Consider the following 24,282-nt stretch of genomic DNA (forward strand, 5'->3'; position numbering starts at 1 on the left):
TGGGCCGCCCCTTCCTCCGCTCTCTCCGCGGCTCCACCTATGCGGGTGTCAAGACCTCGTTACACCCTTGCCATGTTCGGCGCACGCCATGGCGGCGGCGAGAAAAAAATAAGAGAGTGCTTCGTTTTTATCGAAGATCCTTCAAATAGGTTTTCGCCCTGGTATATTATTATAGCAACATCACGATATAACTTGGGGCATCAACATAAGCGCGCCCAAGAGAAAATATAAAGAAAGAAAAAGAGAAAGAATGTCGACAAGGGTGGATCGAAGAAAATGGAGATGTCTCGCAACCGCTGCGCCCTCCGGAGATTTTCCACCATGCTCCTAGCGCTCTGAAGCACCGCGTACCAAGCATCATCTCCAGGAAAGGATGCGACGACAACGATGCTGCTGCCCAGGTGGATCCTAGGGTTTCTCACGGTACGCGCAGGGGAAAGGGAGGAAGGCTTCACCCAACACCCTTCAAGAAGGTAGGATGGCGCCACCATGGCCTTGCAGACACCAACGCCGTCTCACCGTGGCAATCGAAACGGGGCCAAGAGGATCAACGTGGAGGCCAAGAGGATCAACGTGGGCTAGCCGAGAACGAGATGCATCAAGTCGACAACCGTGCTGGAGGGACCTGCCTCCACCGCCATCTATGGGCTCCGATCGAACGCATCGATAGGAGCAAACCAGGCCTTCCTGGCCCAATCGAACCCGAAGGGCTCGTGAAGCTCCCGTCTCCGTGTTGCAGTACACGTGTCGCCAGCACCTCCTCGCCCAGCTCAGGCCGCCCCATCCCACCGTCGGAAGCAGCACCGTCGAGCCTAGACCCGGCCCAACCGAAACTAGATGGGGCCCGAAGGATCTAGATCTGGGCCAGGCGGGCACCAGCCCAAGCCACCACGCCGCCACACGACCAAGCGGTCGCGCCGCCCCGGAAGACGCGCCGCCGTCAAAACCATCGCCGACCTATGAACACCGCCACCGGCCGAGGAGACCCAGTGTCTCTCCTCCATGCACGGGGAAAGGCTGTCGGCACCACGCGAGCTTCGCCCGGTGGCCTATGCCGACGGCGGCGGCTGGGGAGGAGGAGGGAAGGGGCGGCTGGCGTAGGGTTTCTGTCGCCTGCCCGTCGCCCGCAGGGCCAGGCCGAAATGTTTTTCTTTTATACTACCTCCATTTCAAGGAATAAGGTGCCATCGTTTTACGTGTTTTTTGTTTGACCATGAATATAAACATTATTTGTATGAAATTAGTATCATTGAAAAGTTCTTTTCAATACGGATCTAACGATACTAATTACATATAATATAATCAAGATTTTATTGCTCAATTTTTACGATCAAAGTTCCTCTTGGAATAAGGGCGTCTTATTCTTGAAACGGAGATAGTAGAAGATTAGTGAGGGTGTAGAATTAACAGTTGATTAGGTCGCTTAATTTGGGGTAAGTTTGCCCGTAGGCCAGCTTGGCGCGCGGGCGTGCTTACACGAGGCCGAGGCCCAGACTCGGAGCCTTGTTCTCACCCGCGACGTGGCAGCCGCAGTCTGCCCTCTGCCGCCTAAGCTTCCCTACCCCCTTCGCACATATTGCGCCCCGTCCTGCTGAGCAACTGCACAACAAAACACGCAGCCTCCCTCATCTCGTCCCCCATACCGGCGTCCTCGCCGCCGGCGCCATGTCGTACAACAAGACCGCATCCATCACAGCGGAGACCATAAATCCCAGGGTACAGCTCGTGCATATGCATCCTTCTTTTGCACTGAAATTAAGCGCAAACCATAGGCTCTGTTCAGATAATAGATGAAGTTAACATGTACACATGGTTCCGTTTGAAGGTCAAGACGTTCAACTATGAGCCCCGCGGCGAAATTGCTACGCTCGCTGAGGTAATTCTAAGCTTCTACCTGCACTATGATACCTCCCCAGATAGTAATTTTTACTAGATACGGAGTATGTTACTCCAAAGATACGGAGTATATACGTACACACACAAAGATTCATGTAATCTACTCAGTTTTGCACAAACTTTGATCCTCGATGCCTGCCGGCTTTTGTGTCATCCAGCGGCTGCAGGAGGAGCTGAAGAAAAATCCAGGCTCTCGCCCATTCCAAGAGGTGCCTACTTATTGTGTTATACTCCAAGCTAGTGATTCTGATCAAAGAAAATTACGATATAATTACTGTAGTTTCTTTCTAGCAGATAATATACTGCAATCTTGGCAACCCCCAGGCTCTCGGCCAGCGACCCATTACTTTCTTTCGCGAGGTTACACTTCTCACGCTCTAGCGAAACCTAAATTGGTAAATACGACATCGAATGCTTCATGCCAAATGCTATAATGTCTTCAGGTTCTTTCTTTGTGTGACAATCCAACCCTCCTGCACAGAGACGAGGCTCGTATGTTATTCAGGTTGGACACAGATTGCTCGATTTCACTTGGCATATATCGTACAATCTTTTAAATAAAATAAAAAAACAGAATTAACACTGGTGGATATTGATCCCATAACTCATTTGATTTACAGTACAAACACTTACTGGTATTACCTTATTTCGATGCAATATTTGATATGGCGGAAAATTGACCAGTACTGTTTCAATCTAATATTACAGTCCATGCGCCATAAAACGAGCGCGGAAGATTATCGAGGCAATGCCAGGCAGAGACTCCGGTCCATATACTCCTAGTCAGGTATAAATGATACTCAATAATGCAATAAAAGGTGGCATGCATGATGTATCAATCCATGCAGAGGCCGGAGCGTTTTGCCCATTTTAGAAAGAAAAAAAAAGATTTGTTGGAGTAAAATGATCGTGCTGTGTGATGTTTGGACTGCACTAGTCACCTACATTCAAAAATCACAAGGATTGGCGTGCTAGAATGCCCTGGCTTCAGTGTTGTCCTGTTGCCCAGTGACGATATATTTTTCCTGTCATATTCGGATTGTTTTTTGTGATTTTTTCTGTCATGATCAGGGAATCAGAAGTTTGCGTCAATCAGTTGCCGATGGCATTTCTGGGAGAGATGGTTATCCATCAACGCCGGAACATATTTTCCTGACAGATGGAGCGAGTTCAGCGGTAATACTCTCTACACTCCAGAGCTCCATCACATATTCACATCACGTGTGCATGATAGCTGGTCAATCTGGATATCCTAAAACGGGCTACCTTTTTCTTTTCTTCCTTCTAGATTAATTTGACTATGCAGATGCTCATTAGATCCGAGGAAGATGGAATTTTATGCCCTTTACCTGAATATCCATTATACTCGGCTTCCATTATACTTCATGGTGGAACGATGGTATGCTGCTAGCTTTGTTTAAAACTTCAAGGAACATTTGCAATTCTTCGGACTAACTTTGTTCATTGCATCTCAATGCTGACATTTTTCTCAAAGAAACTGTAAAACGGGAATGTGTGTAAAAGGACCAGTTAACTAAACTGAATAATGCTGACATTTTTCTCAAAGAAACTGTAAAACGGGAATGTGTGTAAAAGGGCCAGTTAACTAAACTGAATATTTGGGTACCATATAATTATATAAACCTTGGTGAGGTGGTGATGTAAAAGGAATGGTCGTTTTCTTACATGCAAGAAATGAACAAGTTACTGAATTATGTTTATAGGTACCATACAACCTTAGTGAGGCTCGTGATTGGGGGCTTGAGATTTTCGAAGTGAAGAGGTCTTTGGAGGAGGCTCGTATATCCGGTTTGACTGTTCGAGCCATGGTGGTCATAAATCCTGGAAATCCTACTGGGCAAGTATGGGAACATATATTTATATTATATTTCGCACAATACCATGCATGTAAATTGGATAATATAAAATGTTTATGATACGGAGTAAATGTTTACCTGAAAATAAAAATAGTAAACCGAACGTCCAAATGATACTATGTTGGAAGGGGTACTATACTACATCGTGGAATTACTATCAGGCAAACTCCCAAGTTTCTTGTTCAACATTTGCAAGCTTTGTTCTAGGTACTCTCTATCACCAACCAGGAGGAGATAGTGGAATTTTGTAGGAAAGAAGGTTTAGTTATACTTGCCGATGAGGTTCGTCCTTTCTGAATGGCAATATATCGTGTGTTTGTTTTGTAAATTGTGTTAGCTGTGTCCGTCAGAAAGCAAGCTAAGTTATTGCTACTGATGATGTTTTGCAAATTAATTGATTAATTTGACTTATAGGTATACCAAGATAACGTCTATGTGGAGGATAAGAAGTTCAATTCTTTTAAGAAAGTTGCCAGGTCACTTGGCTACAGCGAAGATGACATCTCTATAGTGTCATATCATTCGGCTTCAATGGGTAAATCTGTGTCGATAAAAAGCACGGTTCATAGTCTCCACAAAATAAGCCTCAGGAGAATGGATTGAAAAACACTGGTTATTCTCTCATCATCTGAACTCTTGCAGGGTATTATGGAGAATGTGGCAGAAGGGGAGGCTACATGGAGATATGTGGTTTTGGAGAAGGTGTGATTGGTGTGATTCGCAAGGTGGCCTCTGTGACTCTTTGCCCCAACATAGGTGGCCAAATTCTTACCAGCCTAGTTATGGATACACCTAAGGTTTGTCCTGCCCTTCCCATGTTGATTAAATTTTACCGTTTTCTTAATGTATGTTTTGTGTGCTGAAATTACTATCATAGAGAGCTACCATCGTAAAAGGGGGCATGTGTTTTTACCAAGTTCATCTTGATATTTGCAGGTAGGGGATGATTGTTTTGAGAGATTTTTGGCCGAGAAGGAAAACATTCACTCGTCTCTGGTCAAGCGTGCCAAGGTATCCCCCTACATAGAGTTTGGTGTCACGACCACACCACCTTTCTTCTGCCTCCATCGGAAGTACTATGATGAAACTGAACCAAAACCAGCTTTGCATACCTTGAAACATTGTGGTTTCCTCTTGGTTGCAGACCTTGGAGGATGCGTTCTGCAGCTTGGAGGGCGTTACCTGCAACAAGATAGAGGGCGCAATCTACCTCTTCCCCAGGATCCACCTACCTGCGGCAGCGATCAAAGCTGCCAAGATCGAGGGTGTTTCCCCTGACATTTTCTACGCCTGCCGCCTCCTCGACAATGCCGGTATCGCCGTCGTCCCCGGCTCCGGGTTCCACCAGGTCAGACTCTTATATCTGCAAAAGGAAATTTTATCTTCACTTGATAAGCTGTGGTGGCCTGACATTGGCTTTGATCTTCTTGCAAATGCCCGTGGCGCAACAAGATCTCTGGACGCAACAGGGCCTCCGGGACATGGCACATCCGGTGCACGATCCTCCCCGGCGAGGACAAGATCAATGAGATGATCCCACGCCTCAAGGCCTTCCATGAGGCCTTCATGAACGAGTTCCGCGACCGAAACTGATGCAGAGATCGCAGCTGCGCGGCGCACGGTCTGAACTTTGGCGGCAGTCTCTGCTCTTGGATCCCTGTAAATTAAGCCTATGTTGTACACTTGTAATACTAGTAAATAAAACTTCTGCAACAGACACCGATGTATTCCTCTCCTTTTCAACTAATTAACTCATTTCTTGAAGATTTCCTTGAGACCTTGACATGTCTTCTCTCTGGCATCGCCATCTCTGTGACTGTGCTACTATCCTCAGTCCACCGCCGCCTCAGTTTGACTTGCGCTCATGAGGACGAAGCTTGTTTCACTTGCACGCCATCTCCGATGACCGCATTCATGCAAGATCACATGGATCAGCACGCACGACGCTCCAATCCGCCGCCGCCTGCCTGTATAAATAGCTGCCTAAGCGTAGTCTTCCTCTCACGACTCTCGCACCACAGGCAACTCGATCGATCAAGAACATTTTACGAAGATGTCGAGGTCCACCGGCAGCTGCCTCCTGCTGGTGCTCTCACTGGCGGCGAGCCAACTGCCGCTCGCCGTGGACGGCGCCGGCTGCATGCCGAGCGGCACGCTCCGGCCGAGCCAGAGCCACTCGTGCGAGGACTGCTGCAAGGCCGGCCAGGCGTACCCGACGTACCGGTGCTCGCCGCCGGTCACCTCCTCCACCAGGGCTGTCATGACGCTGAACGACTTCGACGAGGGCGGCGACGGCGGGGACCCGTCGGAGTGCGACGGCGTGTTCCACAAAAACACCGAGCGCGTGGTGGCACTGTCCACGGGGTGGTACAGCGGGAACTCCCGCTGCGGCAGGAACATACGGATCCGAGCCAACGGCGGGTCCGTGCTCGCCAAGGTCGTCGACGAGTGCGACTCCATGAACGGGTGCGACCGCGAGCACGCCTTCCAGCCACCGTGCCGCAACAACATCGTCGACGCGTCCAAGGCGGTCTGGAACGCGCTCGGGATCACCGGCGAGGAGGTCGGCGAGTACGACATCACTTGGTCGGACGCATGACTTTCGTACGTACGCACGTAGCCGCCGGTGGCACTACATAAACTAGATGATACCCCGCGCGTTGCCGCGAAATTTAGTAGAAGAATATTTCGTGATAACAAAATTCAGCACAACATGAGAGTACAGTAGGCTAAACAGATTATTATCGCTGTGAGCAACGATGAGTCCAAAATTGAGTAATGGAGAAAAGGATTCACGTGATTTCAAGAATTGACACCATAAATTTTAATCAAGAAATTATATGCATAATATATTTATCTAACCTTTCAAGAACACATGGATAGGAAATCTAATGTGCACAAAACATTATATGGAACGTTGTGTGCACAAAACAGTTATTAGACGAATTAGATGACAGTGGAAATAATATATTGGAGATTTTTTATGCTTCTAGTCATCTTAAAATTTTATAAAATAGTAACATGTTATATCTTTGTTGTTTCACACTTTTCTATTTAATCTTCAAACGGGAAACAATAACTATGATTATAGGGGAGTGGCGTTTTGGCTCCCGGGAGCATTTGCTCCCGGTTTTTTCGAAAAATTAAAATAAATCGAAAACTTGTCAAAAAATTCCGGAAAAAATCATGCATGTACCTGATCATGGCACGCACCACCGTGTAAAATTTCGTTGCAAAATGTCATTGTATGCGCCCTGGACAAAAATGACAAATTTCTGACATGAAATGAGATCCAAAAATATGAATCTCAGATCTGGAAATTTGTCATTTTTGCCCAGGACGCATACGATGACATTTCGCAGCGACATTTCACAAGGTGGTGCGTGCCATGGTCAGGTACGTGCATGATTTTTTTCAGAATTTTTTGAAAAGTTTTAAAAAACAAAATTTGCTCCCCAAAAATCCGGGAGCAAATGCTCCCGGGAGCCAAGACGAATTTCCGTGATTATAGTAATGGGTGAATATACATAAGACTTGTCAATGTCTTCTAATAAGATAGTAGTGGTTTTCACTAATACAAATACCGTAATACTCCTTTTCATGCAGTTGAGTATTTGCTATTTGGGCATCCATACATCTGAATTGAATTGTTGCACTTCCTCCTCACGTAGCTAGAAACAGTGAATGCGCATCTAGCAAGATATATCTTTTGCTAATATTTTCAGAAGATCTGCCGCAACTTATGGTGCATAAATCACAAGTTCTGCAACCTTTTGGAGGCAATGATATACCTGAAATCATATTGTGAGCAGTGATGAAATAGGCATGTACAATTTGTAGTCGAAGCGGTTTACCCTTTCAGATTGCAATGAAGATCTAGAAATACTTGGCCAATGCGATGTCGAGATTGATTAAGTGTGGAGGGTAACATAAACCAAACTATATTTTTTGTATTCTTCAAACTGTAAATAAATCAAAATGCATAAGCAAACAGTTCATTGAACACAATGAATACAATCCTGTTTTTTTTTTCTTTCCTTGCGACAGTAAGGAGCTTACAATAGGGCAACCTAAAAAATAAAAGATGAGTAAATTTGCTTGAGCGTGATTGTCCAACTGGTTGTGAAAAAATTAAAGATGGAAGGAGAACATGTAATACATGAAGATGGCCAGTTTGGAACTGCACAACTTACAACTTACACATGGAGAAAAAAATCAGGTTCAGTGTTAAGGACCTCGTCTTTCTTCAGGTACCTGTTGTGTGCTGCATTGGCAAGATTAACCAGGGGTCAACCAAGGAGAAAAGAGGTGCTAGTCTGCTCAAGACAACTGTATTTACTCACGTTCTAGGTACAATGTAAAGTAATGGAGACGGGCTAAATCTTCTGCAACTGTACAAAAAAGAAGGCTAAATCTTCTGCAATCAAAACATCGGAGGACAATCACAATCTGAGCAAAACTTCTCACGTGTACATGAAGGATGTCCACGGGAGCACATGGGATGTACTGAGTGAGAGAACACTTGGCGACGTGTTAGGTGGAACACGACAGCGACCTCCGGCCGGCGCAAGCGCGTCACCAACAGCGAAAGTAGACGGGCTCGTCTGCACTCTTGCAAGCACTCTATTTGGGAACGAATGCTTCTTCTTGAGATGCAAGGCTGATGGAAGTAGAACTGGGCACACTGGTACCCATGTCCGTCTGCCGCAGATGATTGCACTTCTTCTGGAGATGCAATGGATTTATAGGAAGGGTTGGGTCATGGGAGGCGAGCAGAGGGAAATAAAGTGGCGGCCGCCTGATCGCCTACCTTAGTTAACCATTAGTATTAATTCTTGGATCAGTGCGTTTCTGATGCGAGAAGCCAAGAGACTGAATACAGAAAGTGCTGCAAAGGAAACTAATCAGGTACATGCTGAGGCAAACAATAGTAGCGATGGATTTAATCAAAGGTGGCTAGACTATTGGATTTCTAATGACATGGCTTCAGCACATGGCATGGACAGTGATGTGGACCAATTAGATACCTGCTGATGTGTATAGCTTGCATGTTGAGAGAAATCATGTAGTGGGGGTCTCCTATTTAGAGATAAAAGATAGCTGACTGGTGTGTGTACTGGAACACTCGGTAACTTGGTGAATAAACTGCAAGCTGCAGCGAATACCAATTTTTAACACAAATGTGGCACTATGCTAGCTCTCATCTAGCTATTTTCTCTGCCTTCTCTACGTTGCTTGCACCAGTGCCGTCTAATGGTCGTCATTCTTCAGTTACAAGTGCATGGATTAGAACTGTACGTTAATTAAACAATTTATATTTCCAAAAAGCTAAATATAGGTTCTTCTATTCATCAGATCTATCTTTCTTATCAGAGGCTGAATAAGAATTTATGCCAAAAATTAGGATACATTCTAAGAAAATAGAACTCCATGGAAGACAAGCAAATGAACATTTTCAAGTCTATCGGACGCACTAGATTAGATTAGCGCCGCCCTCCTGAAACATGAAAGAGAGAAGATAAAAACCTTAGCGCCGCCCATAGATCGGTTTTCCCTTCTTTGGCCAGCCTCGCCGGCATCAGGAGGAGTGAGAAACCTACTTGTGAAGTTCTTAATAAAACAAGTGTTTTCTAAGGATTTGCTAGTTGTCTTCTTTTTGGTATCTGTCTTAATGGAAATGATATCGTGTACAATAAATGATCTTTGATTCTTCCTTCGATGTGATATCTCCTTCACAGCATTAATGGTGGTGTTAGGAGACCATAGTTTTCTGGTATATATGGCCTTTCAAATCTGTATTCGCCGGATTGATTTTAGATATTTTCTCATGGTTGCCATAATAAGGATTGTTCTTGCAATATTTATCCTAGCTGCTACATTTTTAACAATTGTGATTCATATTCTCGACTCCTCAACAATGTCGATCAAGTTATTCAGTATGTATGCCGGTACCTTTGCGATGTTGACCGACTATTTTTATAGTTGTATGCGTGCACATCACGTTGCCATTGCTGCTCAAATTAAAAGTATGGTGATCATTCACTGGTATTTATAGGTTTGTGGTTCGATACTACCCCCATACTAGTTTTACGGTTTACAGAGGTATTACGTATTTCGAGGAGAAAGTTTGACTATAAATTTGATCAACAAAATATGAGATATATACCACAAAAGTTATACCATTGAATTCATATTCAAAAGAAGTTTCCAATAGTATAATTTTTGTGATACATACCTTATATTTTATTGACTAAATTAGTAGTTAAAGTTTTGTCTGCGTAATACCCTGTAAACCGGTATGGAGGGAGTATCTACGTTCAACTGCTTTCACAAAAATATAATCATGTCATGGAAGAAGAAAGAGTTTGAAAACCTCGCAGATCGCAGGAGACACGTCGTGTATCTCTACTTCTCTAGTATGTATACTATAAGTATATATGGTATTGATTATCAAAAATAAATGAAACATTTTCATATGAATTTCTTTTATCAGATGCAGAATAAGAATAATGCCAAAAATTAGAATATGCACTCCGACAAAATGGAACTCCATGAAACAGAAACTTATTTACTTACGAATTGCTTTCATAAATTCTCGCATCAACGAAACAGCCTTCTCCCTGGTGCTATTCATGCGTCAGATTGAGTTTCGTTGCGCCGGATAATCGTTCTGTAACAAATACGACAGCTCAATCTGTAATCATTCTTCAGCAAAATGTCCGTAGATGACCAGGGAATCCGAATTTCACGGAGTTGACTGAGAACATGCAGTCTGGCAAGGGAAACTGGAGATACAGATTGATTTATATCAACAGGCGCTTACACTTGATCTGGCCAACTACTGTAGTAGCCTCTCTGTGTTGTCAGTTGTTACATGCTATAGAAAAACTTAAGCTCCTACACTGAACCAAATTAATGGATAATACAGATCAACACTACAAAGCCTCCCCCCTCTCTATCAGGCCCTATATTCTACTGACTCATCGCCCCAAAACTTGGGGCAATAACGGCAAAAACAAAAAACAAAGAGAGAAGAGGACTAAACATTTCGTGATAAGGGGACTGTGTTCGCAAAGCCGTTAGCTACTTTCTGGGGTGGCGGTGGCTTCTTCTTATAATTTGCTAGACTACAATGGGGGCAAATGTATTCCAACCCATCCGTCTTCGCGTAATCCTGCAAAAAAAGACGACAAATTAGAGAAGTTATGATGAAGGGGGTGGGGGTGATGGGTCAACAAGTTTTTACCTTGAAAGTGCCCAACCCTTGTCGTCTATCACAACCGAAATGAGCCCATTCGCCGCATAAACCACAGTTCACCCAGTCTCCAGGAGCGCTACTGGAATAATGTACAAAAGATGGTGTTAGGTTCCGCAGTGACAAACTTGAAATCCAAACCAGACATAATGGTTGAAAGGATCGAACCTGTGACAAAGCAAACAACATTCCCCATCCACGTCATCGTGTGATAGCTCATATTCCAGCAAGTAAGTCTCGTAGTGCCTTTTCAGTGTGTTCCCGACACCCTACATAGACATAGCCAAAGTGTAAAATTAGAACACATTCAACACTTCATCAAAATTAAACTAGCACATATTATAGTCCTTCAAATGGCCCAGATGTTCATATTGTTCCCTTGTTCTTCAACATGAAAGCTATAAGATATAACCAAAATAGATAATTTGAAGAAAAGTGAATAGTGGATACGTACAGTCATTCTATTTGTAACAGTATGGTTTCGCATCTTCGAAAATACTTGACCCTTCCAGTTTATACCGTTGCCCACATAAAAGCCACCCCTGGACACAACCTGAAAAAACAAAACCTTTGTCAAGGAAAAGTGAACCACATCATGCACATTTATTTAGACCTCTTCAGTACTTACACTGCAGACTAGCAAAAGTTCAGAATTACCTCTTTGTACAAGTTATAGAGATCAAGGCGTTTTGCATTAAGGACTGCATCAGGAAATTCAGCTAAACCTCCATGAGGAACGAGTCGATTGTGGCCCCTTTGAATTAAAAACTGCATGACATCCTTCAAAAAGTCCCCCTGCAAAAGGTCAAAGAATAAACCAATTATTCAAGCTTAGTTTCGTGGTCTAGAAGCATTTCATCCTCATCATACAGGTCAAAGAAGCATACCTCGGAACACACTTGGATGGGCAACCGATCACATCCATGTTTCTTCATTGGAAGAGGATTCAACTGAATGATTGATTGAGCATGAGATGGCCCTGTTGATTTTCTATGTGCTGCTGTAGCAGCAGGTGCTGAATTATGCTTAACAGGTAGAGCAACTGGCAAGTTTGGCTTGGACTGACTAGTTTCATGAGCGTTAGCTTCAGGGAGACCCATAAAAGGATGCATTTGCTGCTGTCGAGAGTGAGGAATAGGCCTCATAGTTGCAGGCTTCAATTTTCCCTTGAAGGATGTCAGCGAGGAAGGCCCTATAGCAGGGGGTTTCTTGTCCTCTATAGTTCCATTCACACCTAACAAATTTGATTTTGATTCTGAACCCGTCTTTGATCTGTCCTTGATAAGCGAGGCTGACCATCTTGGCAGATGAAAATACGAGCCGTTTTCACTGGCTAAATCTTTCCTTTGACTGGTACAAAAGAAAAGAAGACGATCTGCATCTTGTCTGTCGAATGAAGCAACAGGAGTAGCATTTATGCACCCGACTCCAAGTGCAACTAGGCTCCTGTATGAAATTTCTGGTGCTAGATGCTTCAAAACCTAAATATCCAGAAAGTGATGTTCAGTTAGGTATGACCAAAAATTGATTCATATGTAACTACTCAAACTTGAGGCATCGAAAAAGATTATAGGGAGTCTTCATAATGAGAGCGCTAGAAGTAGCTAAACTGAATCACATGCTTAGACAATAAGAATAAAAGTAACCAAAGGATGAAAAAGACAATAGGCGCACATCAGCACATCCTGAAAATCTAATTAGTTGCAATCTGTTGCATTCAACGTATGAAACCAACCTGTCCTGCCCACTTAGGAAGGGTCATCCAGACTTCAAAGGTAGAAGCCCCACAAGCTGTGGACATGGAAGTGAAAGGCTCAGCTGATGATAACTTATCCTCACTATTTGCGAGAGCACGGACTAGCTGGCTCTTCTCGATGAGTTCATTTTTGATGTGGCTTTCTAGAAGCTGCAGAGATAGTAAGCATCATATGACTTTGTGTTCAAGACAAGAAATGCCTCAAAGTATGAGCTAATACTAATATGTACCTGGTCATCAAAACATGTTTGTGCACTGCCAGAAACAAGAAGTGACACATGAGAAGAACTGCAAGTAGTTATATCGCAACGCATGGTTACCATTCCACGTGGTAAAGAAGCTGCTTCAAGAGGTGGTGGAGAAGCACTGCCACGTAGAAAGAACAACCGATCAGTTTCCGTTCTCCATAAAGAATCTTTGGCAAAGATAAAGTTGGGAGGAGGAAAGCAAATGTTGATGGAAAGACTTATTGCATGGGGGTGACTCTAGCTCTGCTATTTACAAAGAAGATAGTATGCATGTTACTTTTAATTAGCAACTCTACCAATAAAGGCTCTCAGTTGTTCACTTTATATGAAACAATAATCTACTTCTGAAAGTATCCCTCTACCTCTCTTTCACAAAGGAATAATAAGTAACAATAATGAAGGGCTACATAAGGGTAAATTATGTATAGAAAACGAACTTGATACAACTCTCTACAGGAAGGTTATCGGGTAAGTAATCTCAAACCCCAGCAGACAGAAATTCAACACACCTGATTCGATTCTGAAGTTTACTCCCACGTATCTGCCCAAAAATAGAATTGACAATTAAGCAAACAAAAGTGGTATAAAAATTGGCAGATAAGAATTAGCTATACAAATCCCAGAGCACCTAAATTGGCATATTTGTATCATGAGATGCCTTGTTTTATTTGTGCAAACGCATGTGTTTACCACAGAATAGTGGAAGAAATAGCTAATTACTATTGTGTCTTTGGATGTACAACAATCATAATATCAAAATGTCATCTGATTTTGCAGCGTGACGTATAAGACAAATAATGAATCTTCTTACTAGTCTTTTGATTTCATGCACAAATAGAATGAACTTAAGTTGTTTATCTAGTATTTCATTTACTCGCAGTGTTTGGTGTCGGACATCATGGTGGATTTTTTTCTGTGGTCCTTGGAACAGTTGTCAATGAAAATTACAGCTTCATCTGGCTACTGAAATCCATGCACTTGAGAAAACAGATATGCTAACGCATGTAACATTGTAAGATCATAGTATCATACTTCCGTAAATAGGATCTCTTAGGTTATCTAACTGAAGGTTTGCTGTTGCAATCATTGTGCTACATTTTTTTTCCTATACCAAACAGTTTAACAATCATTGTATTCAAATTTTTCCTTTGCCAAACAGTTTAACATTTGTTACATGACTGAGAAATCATGTGCATTCCAGACACAAAAGCAAGTGGAGCACATAAAGTATTGTTAAACTACAATGCTTTAGTCCATACTTCAATATTCAGAAGCGCATTCAGACCATCTTCTAATGAGCCCAGCAAACAAGGATCCTGCACAAGAAAACGTATGAAGAGATAGTTAAACCAAAAAACAAACAACTTAAGATGTAAGAGATGTGGATAATTCATATAGCGTATCAGACTTACCAGACTGCTTGGTACTCCACAGAGAAGAAATTTCATGTTGATGTCATCATCATATATTTTTATAGCTGGTGACACTTCAGAAGAACCTTCTTCCTCGACCATTTCATTCTCGGGAGGGACTACATTTATCTTTGGAGAATCCCCAAGTAGACGAGGCCCAAGCTTAACACTTTGTACATGATTGTTTCTTACACAGTATAGTCGAAAGGACGCATGAGCAAGCTGAAAGGAATCCCATGTATGGCTCACCGAGCTACATGAAACATAACCAGATTATTGCATGCCATTAATATATGATGATGCCAATGAAAGGTGAAAAGGGGTGCAAATACCTTTGAACTACTGACAACAATGCATTGCGAAAATGGGATGCTGCATAAGATGAAAATGAATTTCTCCAGTATATTACATATGGAATACCCTGAAATGAAACAAACAGCACTAATGAATTCTAAAGAGAGGCAAAGTATCAGGGGACAAAAAAATTATCATTTGTTCTTTTTTTAAAATTAAAGTGACAGGCGTAAATTAGGGTGGTAACAGTTAGCAGATTATAATATTGTACTACCTCTGACCATAAATAGATGTAGGAAGTTTGTCTAAATTTGGATGTATCTAGACACACTTTAGTGTAAAGGTACATTCGAATTCGAACAAATCTTTGACATCTTTTTATGGACGGAGGGAGTATAACTAAGATAAAGTAAATTTCTTTTTACTAGATACTTCATTGCGCAGCCGACTTCTTTTTACTACACTCCGACTCTGAGAAATGGACAATGGGACTCTAGTTGCTTGGGCAAAACGTTGCAAACGTGGCACAAAAAACTGACTAATGTGCCTACCTTTGAATGAACTGCTTGGGCAAGTTTTTCGCCAATGGGAACCTCCAGATAAACCTGTGTTATAAGCAGACAACACTGTTACCCTAAACCACGGACAAACAACAGTAATCAACAGAATCTGACACGGACTACATGAGAAGAAGGCAAAAAAAGTGCAATAGTGAAGAACTCTCTATCTGAAAAACAGATTGGCTAAGTTGTGCATCATGCAGTGAAAGAACAAGTTATTATAGCTACTCTAGCAGCACAGGCAGACCAACTGTCTTATTGCAACAAATTAAACAAGCATCCTTGGACAAGTTTCTTCAGATTCATACAGCAGCTGCAGCATGGCACTAGGATGTTGACTTGAAACCTCTGAGGGACCATCATCATGCAACTAAGAGCTGATGCCCATGCCTAGTTGTTTGTAATTCCACTGACAAGCTAATATCACTACAACTTGCCTTCATCGCTCAGCTAAGAAATAGTAACATTGCAGACGCTTGAGAGGATTTTGGTTCTTACAATCGTCGGGAACGGTGGGCTGATGAGGCAGATAAACGACTGCGGGTCAGACATGTCGACGTCTCCCCAGACGAGCGAACCAATCTCCTTCTCATCTTCCAGCCGCTGCCCTTGGATGTAGAAGAAGTTGGGCTGCACCACCCGCTGCGCCTCAAGGAACTGCTCAGGTGTTGGATTGTACAGCGTGTGCACCTGCGCCCAGAAGCCCCTCAAGAGTTCAGTTCACAAGCAAATCCAGCCCCAAAGTACCAAGTGGGAACACTGACTGACCTCCAATCTCCCCGCTGAGCTGAGCTCCGGAAACGGATAGGACGGCCGCAGCCGTTTGGCTTCCGGCCCGGACCTCCCCGGCGGCGTCCGCTTGTCTGCGTGCTTACCACAGAGCACGGCGAGCAGCACGCAGCTCTGGCGCGACAAGCTCTGGATTTGCGACATGGCCGCAGCAAAGCAGGTCACGGGAATTCACCTCAGGCCTTCATGGAACCCTGCGGCAGCCAAAAAAGAACAGATCACGCCAGGAACCACCCCCAAATCGAACAAATCCGGAGGAAATCGGCGCAAGAAACGTACCAGGAGGCGGATTTCGGGGCCAAATCGGCGGCGGCGCGGGCGAAATCGAGGGTCTTGGATCCGGCCGCGGAGGGGGCGGAGGAAGGGGATTCGATTTGGGGGGCTGGGCAGGGAGAAAAGAGTAAAGCGTGGGGGAGAAGAGAAGACGGGAGCCCTAACAAAGAAGAATCCCTTGCCGAAATAGCTCTTCACAGCGCAAAGGCAAATCCCACTCCGGAAACAATAAAAAAGAAGCCTTGTACTTGTGGTGGTGGTGGCGGCGAATTGGACGCGACCCCATCCATCCCGATCGAGCCGAGCCCGGGCGAATGAATCCAAGAAACCTGCTCCTCCCTCCAAGAACCCGGACCAGAAAGAATCAGGCGGAGATTCGCGGATTAGGGGAGAGCAATTAGCAGCAGCACCAACCGGGGCTACCAATAATTATCGCGGAGCCGCAAACAAACTGGAGAACAGTAGGGGATAGAGGGGACGCGTCCGTCAAAGATTGGATTTTGACGGCTCGGGGTGGGATCTTTTTTCTCTCGGGCAGTGGGGGCTCGGACTTTTTTTCCTTTGGGGATTTTTTTGTGCTCGCAGCATCTAATCTTCTTTGCTCCGTCGATGATGATGCTGCTGGTGCGTTGTTGTTCTCTTGGCGCTTTTCGTTTTCTCTGCCCCTGCTGCTGCTGCCTCCTCATTACTGCTTGGACAGGAAAACAAAATTAAAAAGATTAGATGGGATTTCGGGAATGGGATTGGGGAATTTGTTTTGTGTTTCTGGCTTGCCCGATCGGATGGATGCTTTTGGTTTTGGTTTGGTTGGGTAGGTTTGGAGGAGAAAGTCGCATGTGTATGTATTTGTTGCCAAAGTCCTTTGCTTTGGTGCCATCGGATCCCATGGAATCTGTGTGCAGCGTACGATGGATGTGGCGAATTGGACTCGCGTCGATCGTATCGGAGGCGTGCAGTGCAGGCGTGTGTGTTTCTTGCGTGCTTGCCTAGTTGTTCGTGGGAGAGGACCCGTTTGATCCGTTTCCTGAACAATGGAGCGAGGGAGCATAAGATGGGTCTGGAGGGTTGTGCCGTCTCCTACATGACGTGGGTCCACCAGCCTATGGGTTGACAATTTAATCCTACTAGCAAAGTGTCCATGCGTATATAATATATGGGAAATACTTTTGTACTTACACGGATGGGTGTGCGTATTTCGTTAACGCCCGTTTATTAATCGAGATTTGTGCTCTCCATGGTAGAGAGAAAGATTCTTTTCTCTCCCCTCATTTTATCTGAATCTTAAAACACAATGGACGGTAACAGAAACATCCACACCTGTGCAAGTATAAAATCAAGCGGTACCCGGATACCGTTTCGCTCCTAATAAGGCGATCGGGAGGTAATTAGGGTTCCAGTGGTAAACGGCAGCGCACGTTGGATCTCCGGCGGGGTGAGCAGGAAACTCAAGGGAATGAAGATTCTCTCGTTAGCCAGCTGCACTCCCGCTGATTTCCATCATGTTCTCCCACTCGGGGCGATAAAGGCGAGGCCCTTGCGCCTCTACTCGTGCTTAGTGGCGTAGATCGATCTGGGGTCTGCTGGGAGTTTGTGGCCATGGCTTCGTCGAACGGGGCCTCATCTGGAGGAGCAGCCAGTGTCGTTGCACGGGTAAAGGGCCATGCGATGGAGGAGGAGTCTATTGAGGAGCTAGTTGGTCGCATGAAGCTTACGGAACTAAAATCCATGAAGCTCTTCACTGATGATCGGTAGGACGTTCAGGCGAAGCCAATATGGGCGTTGGCTAGCAAGATCCTAGTTTCAAGGCCAAAGGTCTATCATATTCAGACTATTGTTGAGATTTTACGTCCAGCATGGAACAACCCACAAGGTTTGTTTTCCGGGATGGGGGTCCTAATCTATTTGTGGTGGAGCTTCCTTTGGAAAGAGAGAGGGACAGAACCTGGGAGAGAGGCATGTGAACGGTGAACAAGCATGATATGGATTCGTGTGATGAACCTGCCTTTTAACCTGCATGGTGATTGGGGAGAAAAGATTGGATAAGAGTGTTGGAGATTTCATCACTATTGACTAGGCTAACAAGATGCTAGTGAGTGGGAAATATTTGCGGGGTCGAGTTTCAATCAATTTGAACGAGCCACTTCAATGATGGATTGTCATAGATTCGACTCTAAGAAAAGCGTGTCGCTGGTATGACATTAAATATGAAAATATACCTTACTTATGTTTCTCTTGTGGCATCATAGGATACTCTGATCTCGTTGCCCACAATCGGGAGAGAGAGATGAGGGAAGGCTACCTGATGCATGTAATATGCATGCATGAACTTCGTAGTTTGTTGACACATATTTCAACATATTTGCAACATATATGATATTATATCTATATTTTATATTAATTTTTTGTGATTTACCAATGATTCCCTTTATTTTTTATAATAACCCTGTCGACTAGAAAAAACCTTGTTTTGTGTATTTTTAGCTTTTAGGGACTTAAACGAAACCAAATTGAGCTAGGATTCCGGGGATGTTAATATTTCATCAAGAGAAGCATCTGGAGCACTTGGACCTCACGAGAAGGGCCAGGAGGGCTGAAAGAGACCTGGTGGTGCGCCCAAGTTAGGTTGGGCCCACCACCCATGCTATTTCCCTCATCGGTCGTCCGATTCGCTTAATCCTTTCGTCCATGAACTACGTCTGACCTAAAAACGTCTATATAAAGGACTTGCTGCAGAAACACCGAAGCACCAAAAAAGTGCCAGAATTAGGGAAGTTTGGAGGGGAAACTCCACCGGAGTCGTTGTTGGAGGAATCTCTACCTTCTCCAGCAGTCTCCACCATCATCACCATGATGAAGAGCGAGTAGTCCACCTTTGTACTATGGGGTTGTGTAGTAGCTCGATCTATTTCTCTCTTGTTCTTCATAGATCTCGTACCATATGAGTTGCCCAACATGATTATGGTCATATATGTTATTCATATGATGTGGGTCTTTATTCTATGATTTATATATGAGATTGAAACCTATTACCTGTAAGATGTACTGATAGATGCATATCACGTACCCCATTCTTAAGTATTTGTTCTAATCCAACTTGTATGCAAGAGTATGTGTGGAAAGAAGTGTGTATTACATGCAGTAGCATGGTTGTAGTGATTGAATAGTGACAACAAGTTCAAGATCTACTATGCTATTTACCTTTGTTTTGTTGCCTCACTAGGGATTTCATGTGCTATAATTATCATGTGATAGCGTGATAATCTTGTTTGTTCAAGGTAGCATATTTGTGATTCAAACATCATTTTAAATTACTTCAGGCCATACTTTGTTGTTTCTTAATTCAATATTGCCTGAATTTTTTTCCTTTCTTGAGGAGTATAAGAGAGATGTGTTGCATCATCTCTATGTTAGGACGTGATGCCCATATGAATGCTTATCAAACACATGTTGAATTTCCAGCAATATTATATCTTTGATGAATTATTTGTGTCCATTGCAAATTAAAAAGAGAGTAGACTGATACATCTAAAACGTATCTATAATTTTTTATGCTCCATGCTTGTTTTACATCAATTTATATATGTTTTGTTCATGCTTCGTTGCACTTTTATACATTTTCAGGTATTAACCTATTAACAAGATGCCATAGTGCCAGTTCCATGTTTTCTGTTGTTTTGTATTTCAAAAAAGTTGTACAGGAAATATTCTCGAAATTCGGCGAAACAAAAGCCGAAGTTAATATTTTTCCGTAACGAACACATAGTCCAGAGGGGCATCGAAGAAAGGCAGCAGGGTGGCCATACCAGCCCTAGGCGCGGCCTGGCCGTGGCCCGCGCCTAGGGTGGTGTGGGTCCCCGTAGCCTCCGCCTATTTAATCACGATCTCGGGAGAACCCTTGACACCCGAGTCTCCAACCACGAAAAGTTTCGTCGCGGCCGTCATCGCAGACCCTAGCTCGGGAGGGTTCTGAAGCTCTTCCCGGTGATACGTCTCAAACGTATCTATAATTTCTTATGTTCCATGCTATTTTTATGATGATACTCACATGTTTTATACACTTTATATGTCATTATTATGCATTTTCCGGCACTAATCTATTGACGAGATGCCGAAGAGCCAGTTGCTGTTTTCTGCTGTTTTTGGTTTCAGAAATCCTAGTAAGGAAATATTCTCGGAATTGGACGAAATCAACGCCCAGGGGCCTATTTTTTCACGAAGCTTCCGGAAGACCGGAGGACTTACGAAGTGGGGCCACGAGGCGCCGCCACAACAGGGCGGCGCGGCCCGAGTGCCGGCCACGCGGCCCCGGCGTGTGGGGCCCTCGTGTGGCCCCCGACCTGCCCTTCCGCCTACATATAGTCTTCGTCGCGAAACCCCCGATGCCGAGAGCCACGATACGGAAAACCTTCCGGAGACGCCGCCGCCAATCCCATCTCGGGGGATTCGGGAGATCGCCTCCGGCACCTGCCGCGAGAGGGGAATCATCTCCCGGAGGTCTCTTCATCGCCATGATCGCCTCCGGATCGATGTGTGAGTAGTCCACCCCTGGACTATGGGTCCATAGCAGTAGCTAGATGGTTGTCTTCTCCTCATTGTGCTATCATGTTAGATCTTGTGAGCTGCCTATCATGATCAAGATCATCTATTTGTAATTCTACATGTTGTGTTTGTTGGGATCCGATGAATATTGAATACTATGTCAAGTTGATTATCAATCTATCATATATGTTATTTATGTTCTTGCATGTTCTCCGTTGCTAGTAGAGGCTCGGCCAAGTTGATACTTGTGACTCCAAGAGGGAGTATTTATGCTCGATAGTGGGTTCATGCCTCCATTAAATGCGGGACGAGTGACGAGAAAGTTCTAAGGTTGTGGATGTGCTGTTGCCACTAGGGATAAAACATCGATGCTTTGTCTAAGGATATTTGTGTTGATTACATTACGCACCATACTTAATGCAATTGTCTGTTGTTTACAACTTAATACTGGAAGGGTTCGGATGATAACCTGAAGGTGGACTTTTTAGGCATAGATGCATGCTTGGATAGCGGTCTATGTACTTTGTCGTAATGCCCTGATTAAATCTCATAGTACTCATCATGATATATGTATGTGCATTGTTACGCCTTCTTTATTTGTCAATTGTCCAACTGTAATTTGTTCACCCAACATCTGCTATCTTATGGGAGAGACACCACTAGTGAACTGTGGACCTCGGTCCTATTCTTTACATCTGAAATAGAAACTGCTGCAATTGTTCTTTACTGTTCTTCGCAAACAACCATCATCTTCCACACTATACATCTAATCCTTTGTTTACAGCAAGCCGGTGAGATTGACAACCTCGCTGTTACGTTGGGGCAAAGTTCTGTGATTGTGTTGTGCAGGTTCCACGTTGGCGCCGGAATCCCTGGTGTTGCGCCGCACTACACTCCGCCACCATCAACCTTCAACGTGCTTCTTGGCTCCTACTAGTTCGATAAACCTTGGTTTCTTTCTGAGGGAAAATTTGCTACTGTACGCATCACACCTTCCTCTTGGGGTTCCCAACGGACGTGTTGACTGCACGCATCAAGCTATTTTTCTGGCGCCGTTGCCGGGGAGATCAAGACACGCTGCAAGGGAAGTCTCCATTTCCAATCCCTTTACTTTGTTTTTGTCTTGCTTTACTTTACTTTATTTACTGTTTTGTTTGCTTCTTATATCAAAAACACAAAAAAATGAGTTGCTAGTTTTACTTTATTTACTGTCTTGTTCTCTATATCAATAACACACAAAAAATAGTATTTACTTGCATTTACTTTATTTACTTTTAGTTTATTTCATCATGTTTCCTCCTAAGTTCACCCTAAAAGACATACTGGTAGGATGAGGGTCTATAATTGGGAGAGATAATATAGAAGATTTTTTCACTCATGTTAGTACCGCTGAAGATTTTGAAGATAGACACTTGGTAGAACTTGCAACTACTTATGAAATTGCTGCTGCTTCTTTAGTTCGCATGTTGGAAACTAAATTTGTTAATCTCAATCCTATAATCCAACACATGTTTCTCACACTCGGTGATATGGAAGAGGGAGAAAAGAAAGATTTTGTTTTAGAAACCCTTCTTAAAGAATTTGGAGGTGTAGCAAGAGAGGCTAGAAAGGTCTTTATTAAATATAAGATGCTTGGCTCTTATACCAATTTTGTTAGTATCCTTGAAAAGATGGACATGGAGAGAGTAAGGTACACTAATAATATTAATGATGGTGGAGAGATTAAGACAACAATACCTTGTAAGCTCCTAGGAATGAATGACGCTCTAGAAAATAATTATGGTTGGCTTGTCCCTGAAAATTTGTTTAACGAGGATAGCAAACCTAAGAATAATGAAAAGGGAGCCTCTGAAACTCACATAGATAAGATAAAATGCATAGTTGAGAAAACTCCCAACACCTATGTTGATGCTTCATCTCTTGACAATACTTGATACACACTTTCTGCGCCTAGCTGAAAGGCGTTAAAGAAAAGCGCTTATGGGAGACAACCCATTATTTTACTTCTGCACTTTATTTTATATTTGAGTATTGGAAGTTGTTTACTACTGTAGCAACCTCTCCTTATCTTTATTTTATTGCGTTGTTGTGCCAAGTAAAGTCTTTGATAGTAAAGCCAATACTAGATTTGGATTACTGCGCAGGAACAGATTTCTTGCTGTCACGAATTTGAGCAGTAGTCCCTGTAGAAAAATCAAAAAAATCTGCCAATTTACATGCGTGATCCTCAGATATGTACGCAACTTTCATTTAATTTGGGCATTTTCATCTGAGCAAGTCTGGTGCCACTTTAAAATTCGTCTTTACAAACTGTTCTGTTTTGACAGATTCTGCCTTTTATTTCGCATTGTCTGTTTTGCTATGTTTGATGGATTTCTTTGTTCCATAAACTTTTAGTAGCTTTGTGCAATGTACAGAAGTGTTAAGAATGATTATGTCACCTCTGAATATATGAATTATGCACTTACCCTCTAATGAGTTTGTTTCGAGTTTGGTGTGGAGAAAGTTTTCAAGGGTCAAGAGAGGAGGATGATACAATATGATCAAGAAGAGTGAAAAGTCAAAGCCTGGGGATGCCCCCGTGGTTCATCCCTGCATATTTTAAGAAGACTCAAGCGTCTAAGCTTGGGGATGCCCAAGGCATCCCTTCTTCATCGACAACTTATCAGGTTCCTCTAGTGAAACTATATTTTTATTCCGTCACATCTTATGTGCTTTACTTGGAGCGTCTGTTTGTTTTTATTTTTGTTTTTTGTTTGAATAAATCGGATCCGAGCATTCTTTGTTTGGGAGAGAGACATGCTCCGTTGTTTCGTATGAACACATATGTTCTTAGCTTCATCTTTAATGTTCATTGCGAAATTTGAACTACTTCATTCATTGCTATATGGTTGGAAACGGAAAATGCCGCATGTGGTAAATAGTTTAATGTCTTCAATAATGTGATACTTGGCAATTGTTGTGCTCATATAGATCTTGTTTAAGCTCTTGCATCATGTACCTTGTACTCATTAATGAATAACTACATAGAGCTTGTTAAAATTTGGTTTGCATGATTGATCTCTAGAGTCTAGATATTTTCCGGTTGAGGTGTTTGAACAACAAGGAGACAATATAAAGTCTTATAATAGTTACAATATGTTCATATGTGAGCTTTGCTGCACCTTTTATACTTGAGTTTGCTTCAAACAACCTTGCTAGCCTAGCCTTGTATTGAGAGGAATTCTTCTCGTGCATCCAAATCCTTGAGCCAATAACCATGCCATTTGTGTCCACCATACCTACCTACCACATGGTATTTCTGAAGGAGATATGCCCTAGAGGCAATAATAAAGTGGTTATTATTTATATCTTTATGTTTATGATAAATGTTTATATATCAT

At 43.3% G+C, this 24,282-nt stretch overlaps 3 protein-coding genes across 3 annotated transcripts; 2 read left to right on the plus strand and 1 right to left on the minus strand.

The window, feature by feature from the left end:
* Nucleotides 1-1,665: 1,665 nt before the first annotated feature.
* LOC124655296 (alanine aminotransferase 2-like) lies at nt 1,666-5,366 on the plus strand. The gene is made up of 15 exons (XM_047194214.1): nt 1,666-1,716; nt 1,826-1,876; nt 2,055-2,105; nt 2,191-2,256; nt 2,340-2,401; nt 2,605-2,683; nt 2,968-3,072; nt 3,185-3,295; nt 3,621-3,758; nt 3,981-4,055; nt 4,188-4,308; nt 4,416-4,570; nt 4,710-4,784; nt 4,918-5,121; nt 5,226-5,366. Exons 1-15 carry the CDS (start codon nt 1,666-1,668, stop codon nt 5,364-5,366), a joined length of 1,485 nt encoding a protein of 494 aa, XP_047050170.1.
* A 425-nt stretch (nt 5,367-5,791) lies between these two features.
* LOC124658216 (putative ripening-related protein 2) lies at nt 5,792-6,405 on the plus strand. The gene has a single exon (XM_047196614.1). It carries the CDS (start codon nt 5,827-5,829, stop codon nt 6,370-6,372), a length of 546 nt encoding a protein of 181 aa, XP_047052570.1. The 5' UTR covers nt 5,792-5,826; the 3' UTR covers nt 6,373-6,405.
* Nucleotides 6,406-10,546: 4,141 nt separating this feature from the next.
* Nucleotides 10,547-17,245, minus strand: LOC124658071 (AT-rich interactive domain-containing protein 4-like). The gene is made up of 16 exons (XM_047196516.1): nt 16,367-17,245; nt 16,067-16,281; nt 15,797-15,988; nt 15,290-15,343; nt 14,777-14,865; nt 14,445-14,697; nt 14,292-14,348; nt 13,542-13,573; nt 13,015-13,150; nt 12,764-12,934; nt 11,916-12,509; nt 11,686-11,823; nt 11,483-11,581; nt 11,197-11,297; nt 11,020-11,110; nt 10,547-10,947 (listed from the first exon to the last, which is right to left on the minus strand). Exons 2-16 carry the CDS (start codon nt 16,229-16,231, stop codon nt 10,813-10,815), a joined length of 2,307 nt encoding a protein of 768 aa, XP_047052472.1. The 5' UTR covers nt 16,232-16,281; nt 16,367-17,245; the 3' UTR covers nt 10,547-10,812.
* Nucleotides 17,246-24,282: the final 7,037 nt, after the last annotated feature.

The sequence above is a fragment of the Lolium rigidum genome, chromosome 5 (assembly GCF_022539505.1).
Source record: "Lolium rigidum isolate FL_2022 chromosome 5, APGP_CSIRO_Lrig_0.1, whole genome shotgun sequence".
NCBI lineage: Eukaryota > Viridiplantae > Streptophyta > Magnoliopsida > Poales > Poaceae > Lolium > Lolium rigidum.